The 15,897-nt window shown below is 40.3% G+C and overlaps 2 protein-coding genes across 2 annotated transcripts in view; both read left to right on the plus strand.

The window, feature by feature from the left end:
- Positions 1-979: 979 nt before the first annotated feature.
- LOC105007958 lies at positions 980-6,282 on the plus strand. The gene is made up of 9 exons (XM_010867106.3): positions 980-1,040; positions 1,215-1,252; positions 1,410-1,481; positions 1,702-1,767; positions 1,914-1,976; positions 2,596-2,635; positions 2,830-3,279; positions 3,465-3,557; positions 3,654-6,282. Exons 1-9 carry the CDS (start codon positions 980-982, stop codon positions 4,061-4,063), a joined length of 1,293 nt encoding a protein of 430 aa, XP_010865408.1. The 3' UTR covers positions 4,064-6,282.
- Positions 6,283-6,757: 475 nt separating this feature from the next.
- Positions 6,758-15,897, plus strand: part of myo1d (myosin 1D) — a 67,742-nt gene continuing 58,602 nt past the window's right edge. The window contains exon 1 of the mRNA XM_010866286.5: positions 6,758-7,193. Within this exon, the coding sequence (XP_010864588.1) occupies positions 7,099-7,193 (95 nt within the window). The 5' untranslated portion in view covers positions 6,758-7,098. The remainder of the gene's footprint in view (positions 7,194-15,897) is intronic.

A 15,897-nucleotide genomic window follows, 5' to 3' on the forward strand; every position in this document is an offset into this window, starting at 1 on the left:
GACCATGTCCATCCCTTTATGACCACCATGTACCCATCCTCTGATAGCTACTTCCAGCAGGATAATGCACCATGTCACAAAGCTCGAATCATTTCATATTGGTTTCTTGAACATGACAATGAGTTCACTGTACTGAAATGGCCCCCACAATCACCAGATCTCAACCCAATAAAGCATCTTTGGGATGTGGTGGAACGGGAGCTTGGTGCCCTGGATGTGCATCCCACAAATCAACTGCAAGATGCTATCCTATCAATATGGGCCAACATTTCTAAAGAATGCTATATATACACACACTCTGCCATAGTCATTGACATAGACTGCTAAACCAGCCAACGCCACACATTAGCCTACTTTGTGACACAAAAGTTACACGTAGATCATGTTTACTATGCAACAGCCAATTAACTATTTGAAGATGTCTACAACAATATGACTGAAATGCAACACATTTTACATGACCTGACCAATGTCCAGACCTAAACTCCGTTATGAAGGCGCAGCAGTACCAGAAATAACCCAAAAACCCACATATTTCATTGGGTTCAATGTTCTGCATGCAAGGTTGGTTGCAGTAATTGCACACAACCAGTTGACTACAAGTGGCAATCACATTTCTACATTGCATACATTCTCAGAAATCTTATTTTGTTAACTCAGGTGCCTTTGATTTGATATTAAAATAATTTGTTCACTGGTTCATTTGTTCCCTTTATTTAATATTTCAGTTAAAGACAAAATATTTAGTTTCAGAAAAAGAGAATATATCTGAATGGATGCAAAAACTTTGCATGGCAATGACTAAAGTTTTTCTGGGGACTGCTTGACCACACTGCTTCCAAAACTGCCTATGGCATGATAATTACTGTACATGTCTGCATCTTGCCTGTGAAAAGTTACACCAAAAGCCTCTGAGTAAAATACTGTTAAACTGAAGTCCTGAACTTCTCTTTTTTGTGCTTGTGGCATTAGTCCTAGTATGGGTATAAAAGCACATGTACTGACAGGGTTTCAGCTTTTCAAGATTCTGAGGTTCACAGGTGAGACTCTTGTACACGTCGTTAACTATAGGTTTTTACTATATGCAACGAAATGTCAGCTCTTGCCCCGTTGGTATTTATTAATATCCTTTATTTGCATGTTATGTTAATAATTTGCTCCATAATACAGAGTTATGTGACAGTTTTCCTTTATTTTGGTTTTGTAATCTACAGGGTCTCTTGACTCTCACCTTGAGATGCAGCGTTTCAAGGTAGGAACATTTAGTAGGCATCAATTAAAGTTAAATACCTTAATTTTTATCGCTCTCCTCTTTTAAGTAGTGTTTCAGTAAAACTTGTATTTAAGAATCGCACAATTTTATTTTTTTACTCTTGTATGGTTTAAATAATATTTAACTGTTTCTCTAGATGGTTTCCTTAGCTGTGGCATTCTTTACTCTGTTATCATACCCAGTGGGATCGATGGAGAATGCCACTTCTGTGAGTATCAATTAAGTAGAGAAGACAGAGCTTTGGAGCGAGACAACAGTGTAAACACTATGTATCCAAAAACACAATTGTTGTCCCAATGTTGTTTACTTTGGATGGAAGTTCCAAACCATACTTACCTAAACTTTCAATGAGATTGGTACACTGCCATAGAAGGCCCAAAAGTTAGCAAAACATAAACAGACTTTTTTTAAATATCGTACTATTCCAGGCTGAGGTTAACATTTGGAGACTTGAGGATCAACCATTGATGACGCAACTTGCTGCTGTCTATAAGGTAAACATGTTTTGGGCACATGCACCTTGCAGGTTTTAGGTGTGTCTACATTCTCCAGTGTAAAACATGATATTAACTAATCCTTTAGAATAATAGAATTGTCATTAATTTGTTATTGTCATAAACAATATTCTGTATCCACGCAGTATATTGAAGACTTGAAATGTGAACAAACAACAATTATGCAACAGCTACAAGTCTTGAGTCAGGTAAGGATTTGAATTTCAATTAAATTACTAGGTTAAAATTCTTAGTTTTTTAATGTTTTTATTTTTAAATAATGCATTCAGCTAAAAAGGTGTTAGGGGGGTTATTCATTAATACAAATTGTTTAGTTTATACTGCATTAATGGGGCTCAACTCCCAGTTAAAACCAGCGGATCACTCTTGGCTCAACCCATTCATTTTACAGTACATCCAATGGTGCCACTAAGGCTACTTCATCACTAGATTTAGCAAATTTTCAGAGCTTTCTGGATAACTTAAATTTGGTACATGATTTAGCTTGAGTAAGTACCTCGCTTGGTTGTCATATGAGTCATATTAAAGCAACATTTTATTCATGGCTTTTGGTGAGCCATATAACACATCATGAAAGGATTTTGAACCCCTCTTCAGATGAGAATGCAGGACCTTTCCAAGGTTGCTGCTCCATTAAAAAATGTAATGGTTTAATTAAAGCATTAGGGACAACCACAATGAAGCTTGATTTACCATGAAAATAGTAACTGCCAAAATGAATAACAACTAAACGAGAAACCTTTGATTTCAGAGAGCATTTTTTCTGAGAGCAATTCTAAGCCTTTTTTGACGTTTCTTCATGCACAGATGCAGAAAACACATAAGAATGATACTACGAGAGAAATAGGTCAGTGAACTAAATGAAGATACTGACAACCTATTACATCTGATCATATCTTCTGACTGCAATGTCTGACGTAAATTTACTGAAGTAGATTTTATTATTGTCAATAACTGAAACTGTATCATCACTGACATCCTTTACAAGGTATGCATGCAACAATTATTTTCTGGCATCCGTCTATTTGATATCTCTGGCAGGCAGCACTTCTCTCATTTACCCCCCAAATCATGACATCGAGGACATCTCGCTGCCATCAGAAGACGACCGCTCGCGACCCATCGATCCCTGCTTTCACTACACCGTCCTGGACCAGGCCTGGAGGGCCACCAACACCAGCACCAAGTACAAGATGTGTGACCGCAACGTCAAGTGGCGTGGCTGGTACCGCCTCTACTATAAGGGCCAGAGCCTCCAAATGCCAGAGCGGTGTGTGCCTCAAGAAAAGTGCGGCACGCACGCCCCCCTGTGGCTGGCCGGCCCGCACCCGAGAAGGAAGAACGGGATCGTCACCCGCAATGTCTGTGGCCACTGGAACAAGAAGTGCTGCGCTTTCAAGTCCACGCCCATTAAGGTGAAGAAGTGCCGGGGGAATTATTACGTCTACCAGTTCACCAAACCATCCGCGTGCCATCTGGCGTATTGTGCAGGTAGTTGTGTTTCTGAGCTAAGCATCGCTCCACACTAAAGCCATTTGCAATGTGGATTCTCCGGCTTCTTAGGACCATCCTACAATTCCGATTTAGGGACGCAAAAGCTGTGTATAGTGTCCCTTGATGTGGTATTTTACCAGGGTTTTACAATCTAAACATGTCACACTTTTCCCCCCTCGTAGATATCAACACCATTGTGTGTGGAAAGTGCAGGAAAAATCAGACCTGCGTGAGCCGAGACAAGATCAACTGGAGGTGTAAGAAGAAGCCAAAACGTGCGTCCCCACATTTTTCATGAACCCAGTCAAAACACTTGTACCAATTCTCTCTAAATGTCCAAGCTGACCTCTGGTATTTTTTCACTCGTGCAGCTCGGAGAAGAAATATCCACTTCTTCGCCTCCTATCCCAGCCGCATCTCAGGGAAAATGAACTGTATCAAGTACAAGACTGTCCTTGTGAATGTCGGACGAGCCTTCAACAAGAAGACTGGGGTGTTCCGAGCTCCTGTCAATGGAGTCTACCATTTCTTCTTCTCTACACAGAGTGGGAGCAATGGTCTTAAGACAGACCTGTGGTTGGTGGTCAATGGTTACTGGGTGTCTCTCTCTCACACCTACTTGAAGAGTCCTGCCAGTGTAGGTAACCTGTCTAACTATATGACCTTTCTACGCAGAGGGGCCCTAGTTTACATCATGCATAACCGCGGTAGCTCCTGGGCCACTTCAGCATCCAATACCATCACATTTGGAGGCTCACTGCTGTATCAAGGAAAGTCGTAGACTAAAGCGTAAAGCTCAGAGTTAGGCTACTATATTCATTCACAGGTCACGTTTTGTATTTCCAAATTGACAGGATCACCTAATGCCTCTTATTTAATTTGTGTGTATATTTGGGAACAGATGGTACTTATACGTGCCTTAAGATGCTTTTTGACCTTTAAGTACAGGACAGTTTTATGCACAGCTGTTGATATGGATGATCAGTGCTCCGTTGCTCCACTCTCAGCCACTGAACTCAGTAGCTCCTGATAAGAGATTGTTGGCCTCTCCGTGGCTTTTCTCCTAAGTCTCTTTGTTTGAGCACTGAGTTTTGAGGGACAGCCTTATTATTGGTTGTGATTGGCTTGTGACACAGCTTCCACTTCCTGATTATTCATTAAACTGTGCTCACTGGGAAATCCAGGAATATCACTTTCTATCCTGTTCTGGGCATTTGTATGGACCCTGTCTTTTTATTTTAAGGTAAACTTACTGACCTTAGCACTTGAATATGACTTAATGTCACTAATATGTAGATTCATTTTGCATAGTGGTTACATCGCTTCTAATTTGTGTCATGTGATTCACAATATCCTACGCAGGAAACACTTTCGACAGCAACATCAAAATCAAGCACTTGTGTAGTGTAGTTGATGAAATATATAGTGTGTAAGTTGGACAGTAGGGGGCAGGCAGGGGGAGCGAGTCACGCATGTGAGATGTAAGACGATGAGAGTTGACAATACTTGCATCAAAATATACATCTCGTCATCTCATGAAAGGTTATTCCAATCAGTAATAAATACCCAATAAATACAAACTAACTATATACCCCAATATGGTTCACCTTTTATGGCTGTGCCATTTGTTGATACTGTATATAGAATAAAAGTCCAGTAGATGTTCTTTTTCCCATTAATTATTTCACTAAAGATCACCAATGCAGAAACAATGACACACAAAAGCCAGAATATTCAGATTTTTTTAATTGTATCATTAATTTTGCCTATACATATTCATTGGTGCCGCATAAAAAGACAAAAATAACACACCAAACTCACTCCACTGCAGCTCTCCTTTTATTCCACTTTGAGCTACTCCACCACCACAAGATCGGTACGCAGAAACCTCTGGGGGGGGGGGGTTCTGGGCTGGTTGCTGGGGCTACCTCTGGGATCGCATCACCATTGTCTTATGCTGGATCAAGACAATGGCGCAAGGTACAACTCTGAGACAAGTTCCTTACCTCCGAGGAATTCCTCCGTCATCCAGCTCTGCCTAGTTCTGTGGTGGATTATATAGTTGGTATGCAGGACCTGAAGCGCAGAAAGGTTGTAAGTATACATTCCTTTATTGGTTTCCATGAAATAAAAATAAAAAAGGCGCAACCAAGAACTGAAATGCACAAACAATAATCCACAAATTATGTAGGAAACCCCAAATCAAATAGGATCGCCAGTTAGAGACAATGCAGGGCAGTTAGAGACTAATTGGGGACAACAACAAAAAACTTAACAGAGATGCGGAGAGTGGCATCCCTGCAGTCAGGCCCTGACATACACATTTAAACCCTTTCTTCCCTTTCCATGGCTTGGACCATTTTTGCAAACAGCAACTCAATGGTGACCTCTTTCATGCATGAAACCATTGTGCAAAGAAGTTATGTGCAGAACAGGTAAAGGCAGTAGTTTGTATCAGTTGTGACCAAATGTGAATTTTGTTTGACATCAATGTCAAACAAATGTGTTTTGAAAGCAAGGAGAAATTATACATTTTTTGCAACAAAAAAAAATGCCATAAAGGAGATCATTCTCCTTGAGAAAAACAGTATGATTGCAGCTGGCAACACTTCCAACATGTATGAAAATCATTAATTTAGCAAAATAAATATGTTGCTTTTATAGTATGGTGAACGTTAGCTTTCATTAAAAAAAAGATATATTATTTCCACAATTGACTAATCAGGCCTTTTGCATTTCAATACGATTATTATAGTACAGTAGCATGTTCTAAACGAGTACATCTCTCGAACACCAGATGGCACACTAGGGTATATTATAGAAGTCGGTTAGGTAGGTTACTACTACAACAGTATCAGTGATTGAATTAACTTAAGAAAAAGTGTTGCAATCTTTCCACTTGGGATGTGGTACATGCCTTAGTACGTAAGAATGTTTTATCATAATATAATGACAGGTAGGTAGTCCACCGCGGTTCACATATGGTCAGTCAGTTGTCCAAATTCCGTGACATAGAAGTTAAGTTTGAATTTTCTAACCGGTTTTTTATCTCCAATAACTAGTAGATAATACCGGTTTTAATCTTTTATTCTTTACAAATGTTAATGTCTGTCTGAGAGGACATAAATATTTCCTTATATGGCAATAGCACAATATTATGGGAACATTTCAGGTTCCGACTGCAGGCTACATTTTTTTTGAAAAACTTGTCAAAAAAAGACTTCATCCCTGATAGATTGATACACATTTTTAATCAACTTGTTTCAAAACTGGGAATTAGTTTTAAAACATTTTTGAAAATTACACACGCGACTTGCTATTCACACGTTATAGCAACAACATTCAAGAGGAGGAGCATCGCGAGGGCGGGTAGTATTCTATTGGTCAGAGTCCACACGAGAAATTCAAGGAAAAGGCTCTATGATTATAGATATAGGGTTTTTTAGTGTACTGGGACGATAGGGTTACCTTTTCTCCGAAGTCAATATGTCTGTCTAGATGAAATATATTTGAAAATATCCGTTTTTGGTTGAAACCTAAGAATTTTGTGGGGGAAACTCTTAACCTTAGTCATTTTGTATAGTTTGCAAATTTTTGTTGTTGTTGTTGTTAATTAAATGAGTACAAATCAACATCGTATCACTTGCACTGTTATTTACATGAATGAAAACTATGCTGTTCGAAAATCTAGCATTTAGTAGATGTATTGACTAGCTCGCCGTTGTTTACCTGGAGTCGTGGAGGAGCTCCTCGGCGGACTTGTGTTTAACAAAAAAGTAATTTTTCCTTTGACTACTTTTTGTAACAAAAAAAAAAATGGCAGAACACGAGAGTCTGGAGTTTGGAAAGGCTGATTTTGTTCTACTGGACAACGTTTCTTTGGAGGAATTCATGGCTAACCTAAAGCTCAGGTAGGTAGTCCACCGCGGTTCACCTTTGCCGTTTCAATGAGGCTATCTGTAGCCTAGCAGCTTACTTAAACAACCTGGATTCTTAAATAAAACTCTTATCGTCTGAAGTAGTTTACTCTTTTAATAGTAAGCTTGCCAAAGTTAAATTAGATGATGTGTGTTCAAGACAATGATTTGTTACTGCACCACAGGTGTTTTAGGCCTAGTAATTGCTGGTAAGTTAGAATGTTAGGGTTATTGTTATGAAGTATTTTTGCACTTTCAGTTCTAGGCCTGGATTGGTCGGCTAGTGACTGAGTAATTGCTATGGAATTCTTTTTCCGTCATTGTGTGGATATCTTGCAGAGCAACATTTCTAGATTACTTTATAGTTACAATATCAGTTGTAATATGACTGCTTTAAAACAAATATTCCCAATACTGGAATAGAATACGGTCTGAGATAAATCATTCTCATGTTTTATCTACATTCTTCTCAAACAGAACAATGGACATTGATTTACTCTAGGAACAGCATTCCTCTGAGATGTCTTTCTGTCAAACGTGTGTGTGTGTGTGTGTGTGAGATCCACCCAAGGAGTCACAGTAGTCCCATTGAAAATAATTACCTGAACAAACAAATTGGCCTGTATTTTAGATAATGAATGGTTTCAGTGAGCTGACCATGTAAGTAAGGCATGTAGTTTAGGATGGTGAATGTGGGAGAGGTTGGACGTCATTCACGTCCCTGGCATTGTGCGCTGTTCCTGTACTGCAGCTACACGCCGCTTTGCGTGTTGTTTTTGACAGCCCCATCAGGCCACAGACATGTGGACTAGAGTCCCCTTTTATTGCCCTGCCAATGCCTTTGAGATCAGTCTCTGTGTGTCCCATTGTCCATATGTTTGTGGTTTGTACACAGTATCTCAGATGACACCCAGTCTTTTATGAAATGTTGGTGAGTGATGTGTCTTGCCACAGAGAACCAGCAGTTACAGAATTGCACTGATTTGCATGATTTTTCGCCCTGCGATAAGAAAATTCACAAATGAAGTCAGGGCCCTCAACCCCTTTTGAACTCAAGACATGATATTTGGTACGAAAGCGCCAAACTAATTGGCCACGGGGACACATCATGATGATTTTCTGTCAATTTTGTACACGTGTTGTAAACACTGTCAAGACATAGCATGTGCAAGAACATTCATGTTGACGACACAGTGGTACCTTAATGGGCCCATGTTTATGTCTTTTGATCTGATTAACTCAAGTGGATGCAATATGGCACACATGCTCCAGAAAATGAGTGTGCCTAATTGTTGTAGAATCTCATACACTGCTGGTGAGACCTGGTGTTTCCTGATCATTTCTAGTCCACATCAAAGTCACACTTCTTTATCGTTGACAGGCGTGTCAGGTAAAAGCCACCATGCCTGTCTGAATTATCGCTGGTAATGGCAATGAGCTAAACTATCAAATAAAAATATTGAGATATTTATGGTCATAACAAACTTGAGGATGTAGTCCTTAATGTTAGTGATAGAGCCTCACCAAAATACCATGGTTGCTAGATGGCTTCTCACATAGTTGTCTCTCTGCAAAAAAGCTGAAACTGGGTTGGAAGTTCACCTCTTTGGATGATGACCTGAAGCACAAATCCAATACTACAGTGAAGCGTATATATACTTACGGTATTTATTTGGTATTTATGGTCATGATGAAAGAGAACCAAACTTGTGGATGTAGTTGTCAGAATATTAGCGATACTGTAGCTTACCAAAATTCCTTCTTTTCTAGGTGGCCTCTCCAATGTTTCTCTGCACAAATAAACACCCAACTTGTCTTCCTTAATGGACCTCATCCCCCAGACAATATTCCTTTGCATTTGCAGTCTAAGATATTTTATGTGGAAAGGTGAAACCAGCAGTTCAGTGTAAACAGACAGGGAATGAATGTGTGAACTGGTGTTGAGGGATGTTCATCGTGTGTCAGACTTCCACTGGTGTCATTCAGATGTACGGTACTGTGGAAACGTCGAAAGCTCCTGAAGGTCAAACGAAAGTGTTTAGAAACAAACAACATTTATTACCCAAATAAGTGGCTTTAGTTTGACTTTCAGATACCTACAGGAAGACCTTTGCACAGTGCTGTATTTACACAGCAGTTTATAGGGGTTGATAGTAAACTTGGCCTGATCTACCATGACAAGGTTTTCTTTTTTTTGTCTTTTCTGATGTGATGTTTCCTTTACATGCTTCGTTAGTGACAGGTGCCTATCAGTAAAACTATCAGTAAACTGCTCACTCACAGGCACTTTTTGAAAAAGATTTTAGGTAAAAAAAAAAACACCTCAAGGAGCGAGGGAAAGTTCTTAATACAAGGAATGCACACACGCACCTTCCTGCACAACAGCTATTGTACCGTATAGCTGTTGTCAAGTACCCAGGCAGTATGATCTACCTGGTGTGTGCCTCATTGTTCCGGTCCTTCTGGCCTACTCTTCTATTTACCCTTCAGCTGGACAGGCCAGGGTGGAGATGGCGTGTGCAGGCTGTTATTTACAGAGGGTGTGACTGACCAGCACTTCCCATCTCCTGCACATCTGTTGGTCAGGTTGTTTCAGCCTCTCTCCGTCCGTGTCCATGGTGGAGAAGGCTTAGAGAAATACTCCGGAGGGATCCAGATCAACAGATTACATGCGGAGCTGCCCCCTTCAATAGCTATTTTAAGATCAACATTTCCCAAATATCAGAGGGCTTTCAATGCAATAGTTACTCTCTGTGGGTTGAATTCTGCAGTGTCAGCCCATGTCAGCCGTGTTGAGTTGATATGGTGATTACACCACGTGGAGTGGCTGTCTTTGTTTTCCTCTTCATTTGGCCAGACCCCTTGTCCAGTTGATATGTCTTTTTTTGTTTGGCTTAAGGGGTCAAGGCGTCTGGCCTCAGACAGCACTCTGCTAAAGAGCTTCCTTAATATAACTCCAGGAGATGGCCAACAGTTACAGCATGGAAACAGTGACATTCCAGGAAAGGTCTTGGGAATTCTGCTTCTGAGGTCTAATCAGCAGATAACAGGCCATGAAGACACCAAAAACTGTGATCGATAGTCATATACTGACCTTTCCTGATTCTGGAACTTCATTGTGTACGTGTACTCCAACTCTGCTTCTCTTCTCTGTGGTGCATTTCTGTTTGTCTTTATATGGCTGTGTTGTTTTGTCTGTCGCTGGGTCGCCAGGAAACCTTTTTGGGAAAACCACTGCACATTTCCAAAACAATAAGAGAGGCATTTTTTTTTATACCTCCAAAAATGCACTCTAATTACTGCAGATGAAATAGCTGATAACCATTTCACCATGTCCGCTAGGTTCTCTCACTGACGCTCAAACCTCCATTCTCATTATAGTTACATTCCTGGAAAATATATTTTGTGAAAATACATGAGAAACTACTGCAACTAGTCTGATGGCAACCTTGCCCTTCAGGGTTCCCTGTGGATTCGGATGGGGTAAACCAGAGCTTAAGATAACACTGGCACATTTGAACAACATAAGCAGACCAGGGTGGCTCAGGCTGGATCCCAAAACAGTAGGTGTGCCACAGTTCCAATACAGTCTCTTACTAACCGGATTTAGCAAATCAACCAGCATATGATTGGAATCGGGTGCAATAAATTAGGGTTTGAGAGAAAATGTTGCGGACTGTGTTGCTCTCTAACAACGCGGCTGGAACAGTAGATTATTTTTGCGAGCAGAGGAAGCATTCCTTCTCAGCTTTCTATCTAAACAAAACATGGAGATGGTGGTGACGCCTCTTGAAGACGTAATGACTATGTATGTACTACAGTGTCTTTTTCACAGAGTTCAGAGCTACTCTGTTCTGTCTCCGTTTGAATTGATTCGACCTTTGCACACTTAAGAGTGGCGCGAAGGGATTGGAAAAGGAGCAAGCCAATAATACAGAGCCTAGAGGAGGTCAAAGGAAGCACAAATACCTCCCCTACCCATTGGCATTTCCTTTTCATGGCTTCACATTTCATTGTTTCCTGTATTCCCTCTGAAACTCTGTGAGTGGACATGGTATTATGTCTTGATCTAAAGTCATGTGGAATTATGATGACAAGATTAAATAAGAATAACTCACAGATAATGCCATGAGGAATAGGCTAATATGATTGTCAACAGTACTGCACAGAACTTGGCTCTTCCAGCAGCTCCCGGTTCCTCAAGGAGTGTTTTTGGGAGCGAGCTATGAAAGACTTACTTTGCAAAATGTTGTGTGTGTGTGTGTGTGTGTGTGTGTGTGTGTGTGTGTGTGTGTGCGCGAGCGAGTGTGTCTGGCTGTATAGATGGCCTATCGTGGATCCCAGTAATCTCTGTGCCTGCATGATGTGAACAAACCTCTCCAGAGCCTCACTCTAATAGCCCAGTGACTATGGCACATCCTAAGGACTTAGGCAGTCTGAAAGTGTGGGACAAATAGGGGACATCACCTTCTCCCGTTTCATGCGTGTAAACACTTTTTTGTTGCGGTAACAGACGATTACATCGTTGAAGAGGTGCGGCACCTGGAACTTAGCAACCTGACTCCCTCGCTGCAGAGCAAACACCGGGATCAAAGTCTCTCTGCAGTTTAGGTGCAGTGACCTGATGCTGACTGGAAAGGTCGAAGGTTTTACTTTCACTTCCCATTATACAGGAAGGGCCTATTATACAGGTGCTGGTCATAAAATTAGAATATCATCAAAAAGTTGATTTACTTCAGTAATTCCATTCAAAAAGTGAAACTTGTATAATGTATACATTCATTCCACACAGACCGATATATTTCAAGTGTTTATTTCTTTTATTTTTGATGATTATAACTGACAACTAATGAAAACCCCAAATTCAGTATCTCAGAAAATTTTAATATTGTGAAAAGGTTCAATATTGAAGACACCTGGTGCCACACTCTAATCAGCTAATTAGTCCAAAACACCTGCAGAGGCCTTTAAATGGTCTCTCAGTCTAGTTCTGTAGGCAACACAATCATGGGGAAGACTGCTGACTTGACAGCTGTCCAAAAGACGACCATTGACACCTTTCACAAGGAGGGCAAGACACAAAAGGTCATAGCTAAAGAGGCTGGCTGTACACAGAGCTCTGTGTCCAAGCACATTAATAGAAAGGCGAAGGGAAGGAAAAGATGTGGTAGAAAAAAGTGTACAAGCAATAGGGATAACCGCACCCTGGAGAGGATTGTGAAACAAAACCTATTCAAAAATGTGGGGGAGATTCACAAAGAGTGGGCTGCAGCTGGAGTCAGTGCTTCAAAAACCGCCACGCACAGACGTATGCAAGACATGGGTTTCAGCTGTCGCATTCCTTGTGTCATGCCACTCTTGAAGCGTCTTGCCTGGGCTAAAGACAAAAAGGACTGGACTGCTGCTGAGTGGTCCAAAGTTATGTTCTATGATTAAAGTAAATTTGGCATTTCCTTTGGAAATTAAGGTCCCAGAGTCTGGAGGAAGAGAGGAGAGGCACAGAATCCACATTGCTTGAAGTCCAGTGTAAAGTTTCCACAGTCAGTGATGGTTTGGGGTGCCATGTCATCTGCTGGTGTTGGTCCACTGTGTTTTCTGAGGTCCAAGGTCAACGCAGCCGTCTACCAGGAAGTTTTAGAGCACTTCATGCTTCCTGCTGCTGACCAACTTTAAGGAGATGCAGATTTCATTTTGCAACAGGACTTGGCACCTGCACACAGTGCCAAAGCTACCAGTACCTGGTTTAAGGACCATGGTATAATTGGCCAGCAAACACGCCTGACCTTAACCCTATAGAAAATCTGTGGGGTATTGTGAAGAGGAAGATGTGATACGCCAGACCCAACAATGCAGAAGAGCTGAAGGCCACTATCAGAGCAACCTGGGCTCTCATAACACCTGAGCAGTGCAACAGACTGATCGACTCCATGCCATGCTGCATTGCTGCAGTAATTCAGGCAAAAGGAGCCCCAACTAAGTAGTGAGTGCTGTACATGCTCATACTTTTCATGTTCATACTTTTCAGATGGCCAACATTTCTAAAAATAATTTTTTTTGTATTGGTCTTAAGTAATATAAAAATTTTCGGAGATACTGAATTTGGGATTTTCATTAGTTGTCAGTTATAATCATCACAATTAAAATAAATAAACATTTGAAATATATCAGTCTGTGTGGAATGAATGAATATAATATACATAAAGTTTAACTATTTGAATGGAATTACTGAAATAAATCAACTTTTTGATGATATTCAAATTTTATGACCAGCACCTGTACAACAACACACTGTCTTGTGAAACTGTTGAAAAGAAGTGATAGAAGTCAGAGAAAATGCCGTGCAGGTAAAACTTGGCCACCAGCCAGTCTTGTTCTTTTCCCTTTGTCAGGTCTTGCATATTTCCTTTGTTCTTTCCTGGATCAAAAATAAACCTTAAAAGAAGTAGACAAGTTTTTGCGCTACTTAAGAACACTTGCCAAGAGCAGTGGAGATTGTGGAAATACTTTTGAAATTAGACTTGACAATGGCCCCTCACAATGTTTCCTCAAATCTGAGCCTATTTACAGCACCACTGATTTAATTTATAGACAGAGCTGTAACATTAGTAGGAGGAAAAAAATGTTACAAAGTTAGACTGGATACAAAGTATTATTGCTATTACAAATAATTATTACAAAGTATTATAAAACTACTTTTTGCGGTAAGGAGCAATATAGCGGAGTACTATTTCAATTATAGCGATAATATTACTGTAATTAAGCAGATATTTCTCTGGTTACTTCGTTAAGTCCCAAGTTTATTTCGCAATGCAAACTGCGCCATTGGGTGGAAATGTCTGGAAACAAGATTTACTGTGCGGTATTACTCTTATAGTTTGCAGCGTCCCTTTCTACTATTTTCTAAATACAGTGGATATAAGTCTACACACCACTGTTAAAATGCCAGGTTCTTGTGATGTAAAAAATTTTGACAAAGATAAATCATGTCAGAACACTTTCCACCTTAATGTGACCTATTTTGTGAACAATTCAATTGAAAAATAAACTAAAATCTTTGAGGGGGAAAAATAAAAAACAAACAATAACCTGGTTGCATAAGTGTGCACACCCTTAAACTAATACTTTGAGTGCTATAATAAAATCAAAAGGTGCTTCAACGGTCTTTTTGCCCCCTCTTCTTTGCAAAAGCACTCCAAATCTGTCAGATTGCGGGGACATCTCCTGTGCACAGCCCTCTTCAGATCACCCCACAGGTGTTCAATTGGATTCAGGTCTGGGCTCTGGCTGGGCCATTCCAAAATGTTAATCTTCTAGTTTTGTGGATTTGGATGTGTGCTTTGGGTCGTTGTCGTGCTAAAAGTTGAACTTCATCTTCAGCTTTCTAACGGATGCCTCAAGGTTTTGTGCCAAAATTGCCTGGTATTTGGAACTGTTGATAATTCCCTCCACCCTGACTAAGGCCCCGGTTACAGTTAAAGAAAAACAGCCCGAGAGCATGATGCTGCCACCACCATGCTTCACTGTGGGTATGGTGTTCTTTGGGTGATGTGCAGTGTTGTTTTTGTGCCAAACATACCTTTTGGAATGATGGCCAAAAAGTTGAACCTTGGTTTCATCAGACCATAACACATTTTCCCACCTGCATTTGGGGGACTTATTGTTTGTTTTTGCAAACTTCTGCCGGGCTTGGATGTTTTTCTTTGTAAGAAAAAGCTTTCGTCTTGCCACCCTACCCCATAGCCCATTCATATGAAAAATACGGGAGATGGATATCACATGTAGCACCCAGCCAGTACTTGCCAGAAATTCCTGCAGTTCCTTTAATGTTGCTGTAGGCCTCTTGGAAGCCTCCCTGACCAGTTTTCTTGTATTTTCATCAGTTTTTGGAAGGACATCCAGTTCTTGGGTAATGTCTATTTTGTGCCATATTTTCTCCACTTGATGATGACTGTCTTCACTGTGTTCCATGTTATATCTAATACTGGAAATTATTTTGTACCCTTCTCCTGACTGATATCTTTCAACAATGAGATCCCTCTGATGCTTTGGAAGCTCTCTGCGGACCATGGCTTTTGCTCTGAGATTCAACTAAGAAAATGTCATGAAAATCCTACTAGAACTGCTGAACTTTATTTGTGATTAATCAGAGTCACGTTAAATGATGGCAGGTGTGTAATGACTTCTATTTAACATGAGTTTGAATGTGATTGGTTAATCCTGAACACAGCCACATCCCCAGTTATAACAGGGTGTACACACTTATGCAACCAGGTTATCGTAAGGTTTTTATTTTTCCTTCTCAAAGATTTCAGTTTTTTTCATTTGAATTGTTCACATTATAAGTCACATTAAAAGTGGAAAACGTTCTGATGTGTTTGAAAAACTCTAAGTGAAAATACAGACTTATGTGCTCTCATGGACTTCACAGTTTGGTGCTCATCCATCCCTTTACATAGAAATGGCCTGAACAGATTGAAGGAAAAATGCTGGAGTTTCCGCAGGCACATGAAACAACTTGATATTTTCATTGATAGGAATAATGAAAATAATTAGAATATCACTATGTCATGTTTTTTTTAACAATATTTTCTTTATGTAGTCTTTTCTGAAAGACATCTTTTCTCTCTTGCTTGAACCAGTGAGTAGGCCAGTCTCACCACAAGAGTTTCTATCCAACCCCCTGTAATCTGAAACACAC

The sequence above is a fragment of the Esox lucius genome, chromosome 5 (assembly GCF_011004845.1).
Source record: "Esox lucius isolate fEsoLuc1 chromosome 5, fEsoLuc1.pri, whole genome shotgun sequence".
Classification (NCBI taxonomy): Eukaryota; Metazoa; Chordata; class Actinopteri; order Esociformes; family Esocidae; genus Esox; species Esox lucius.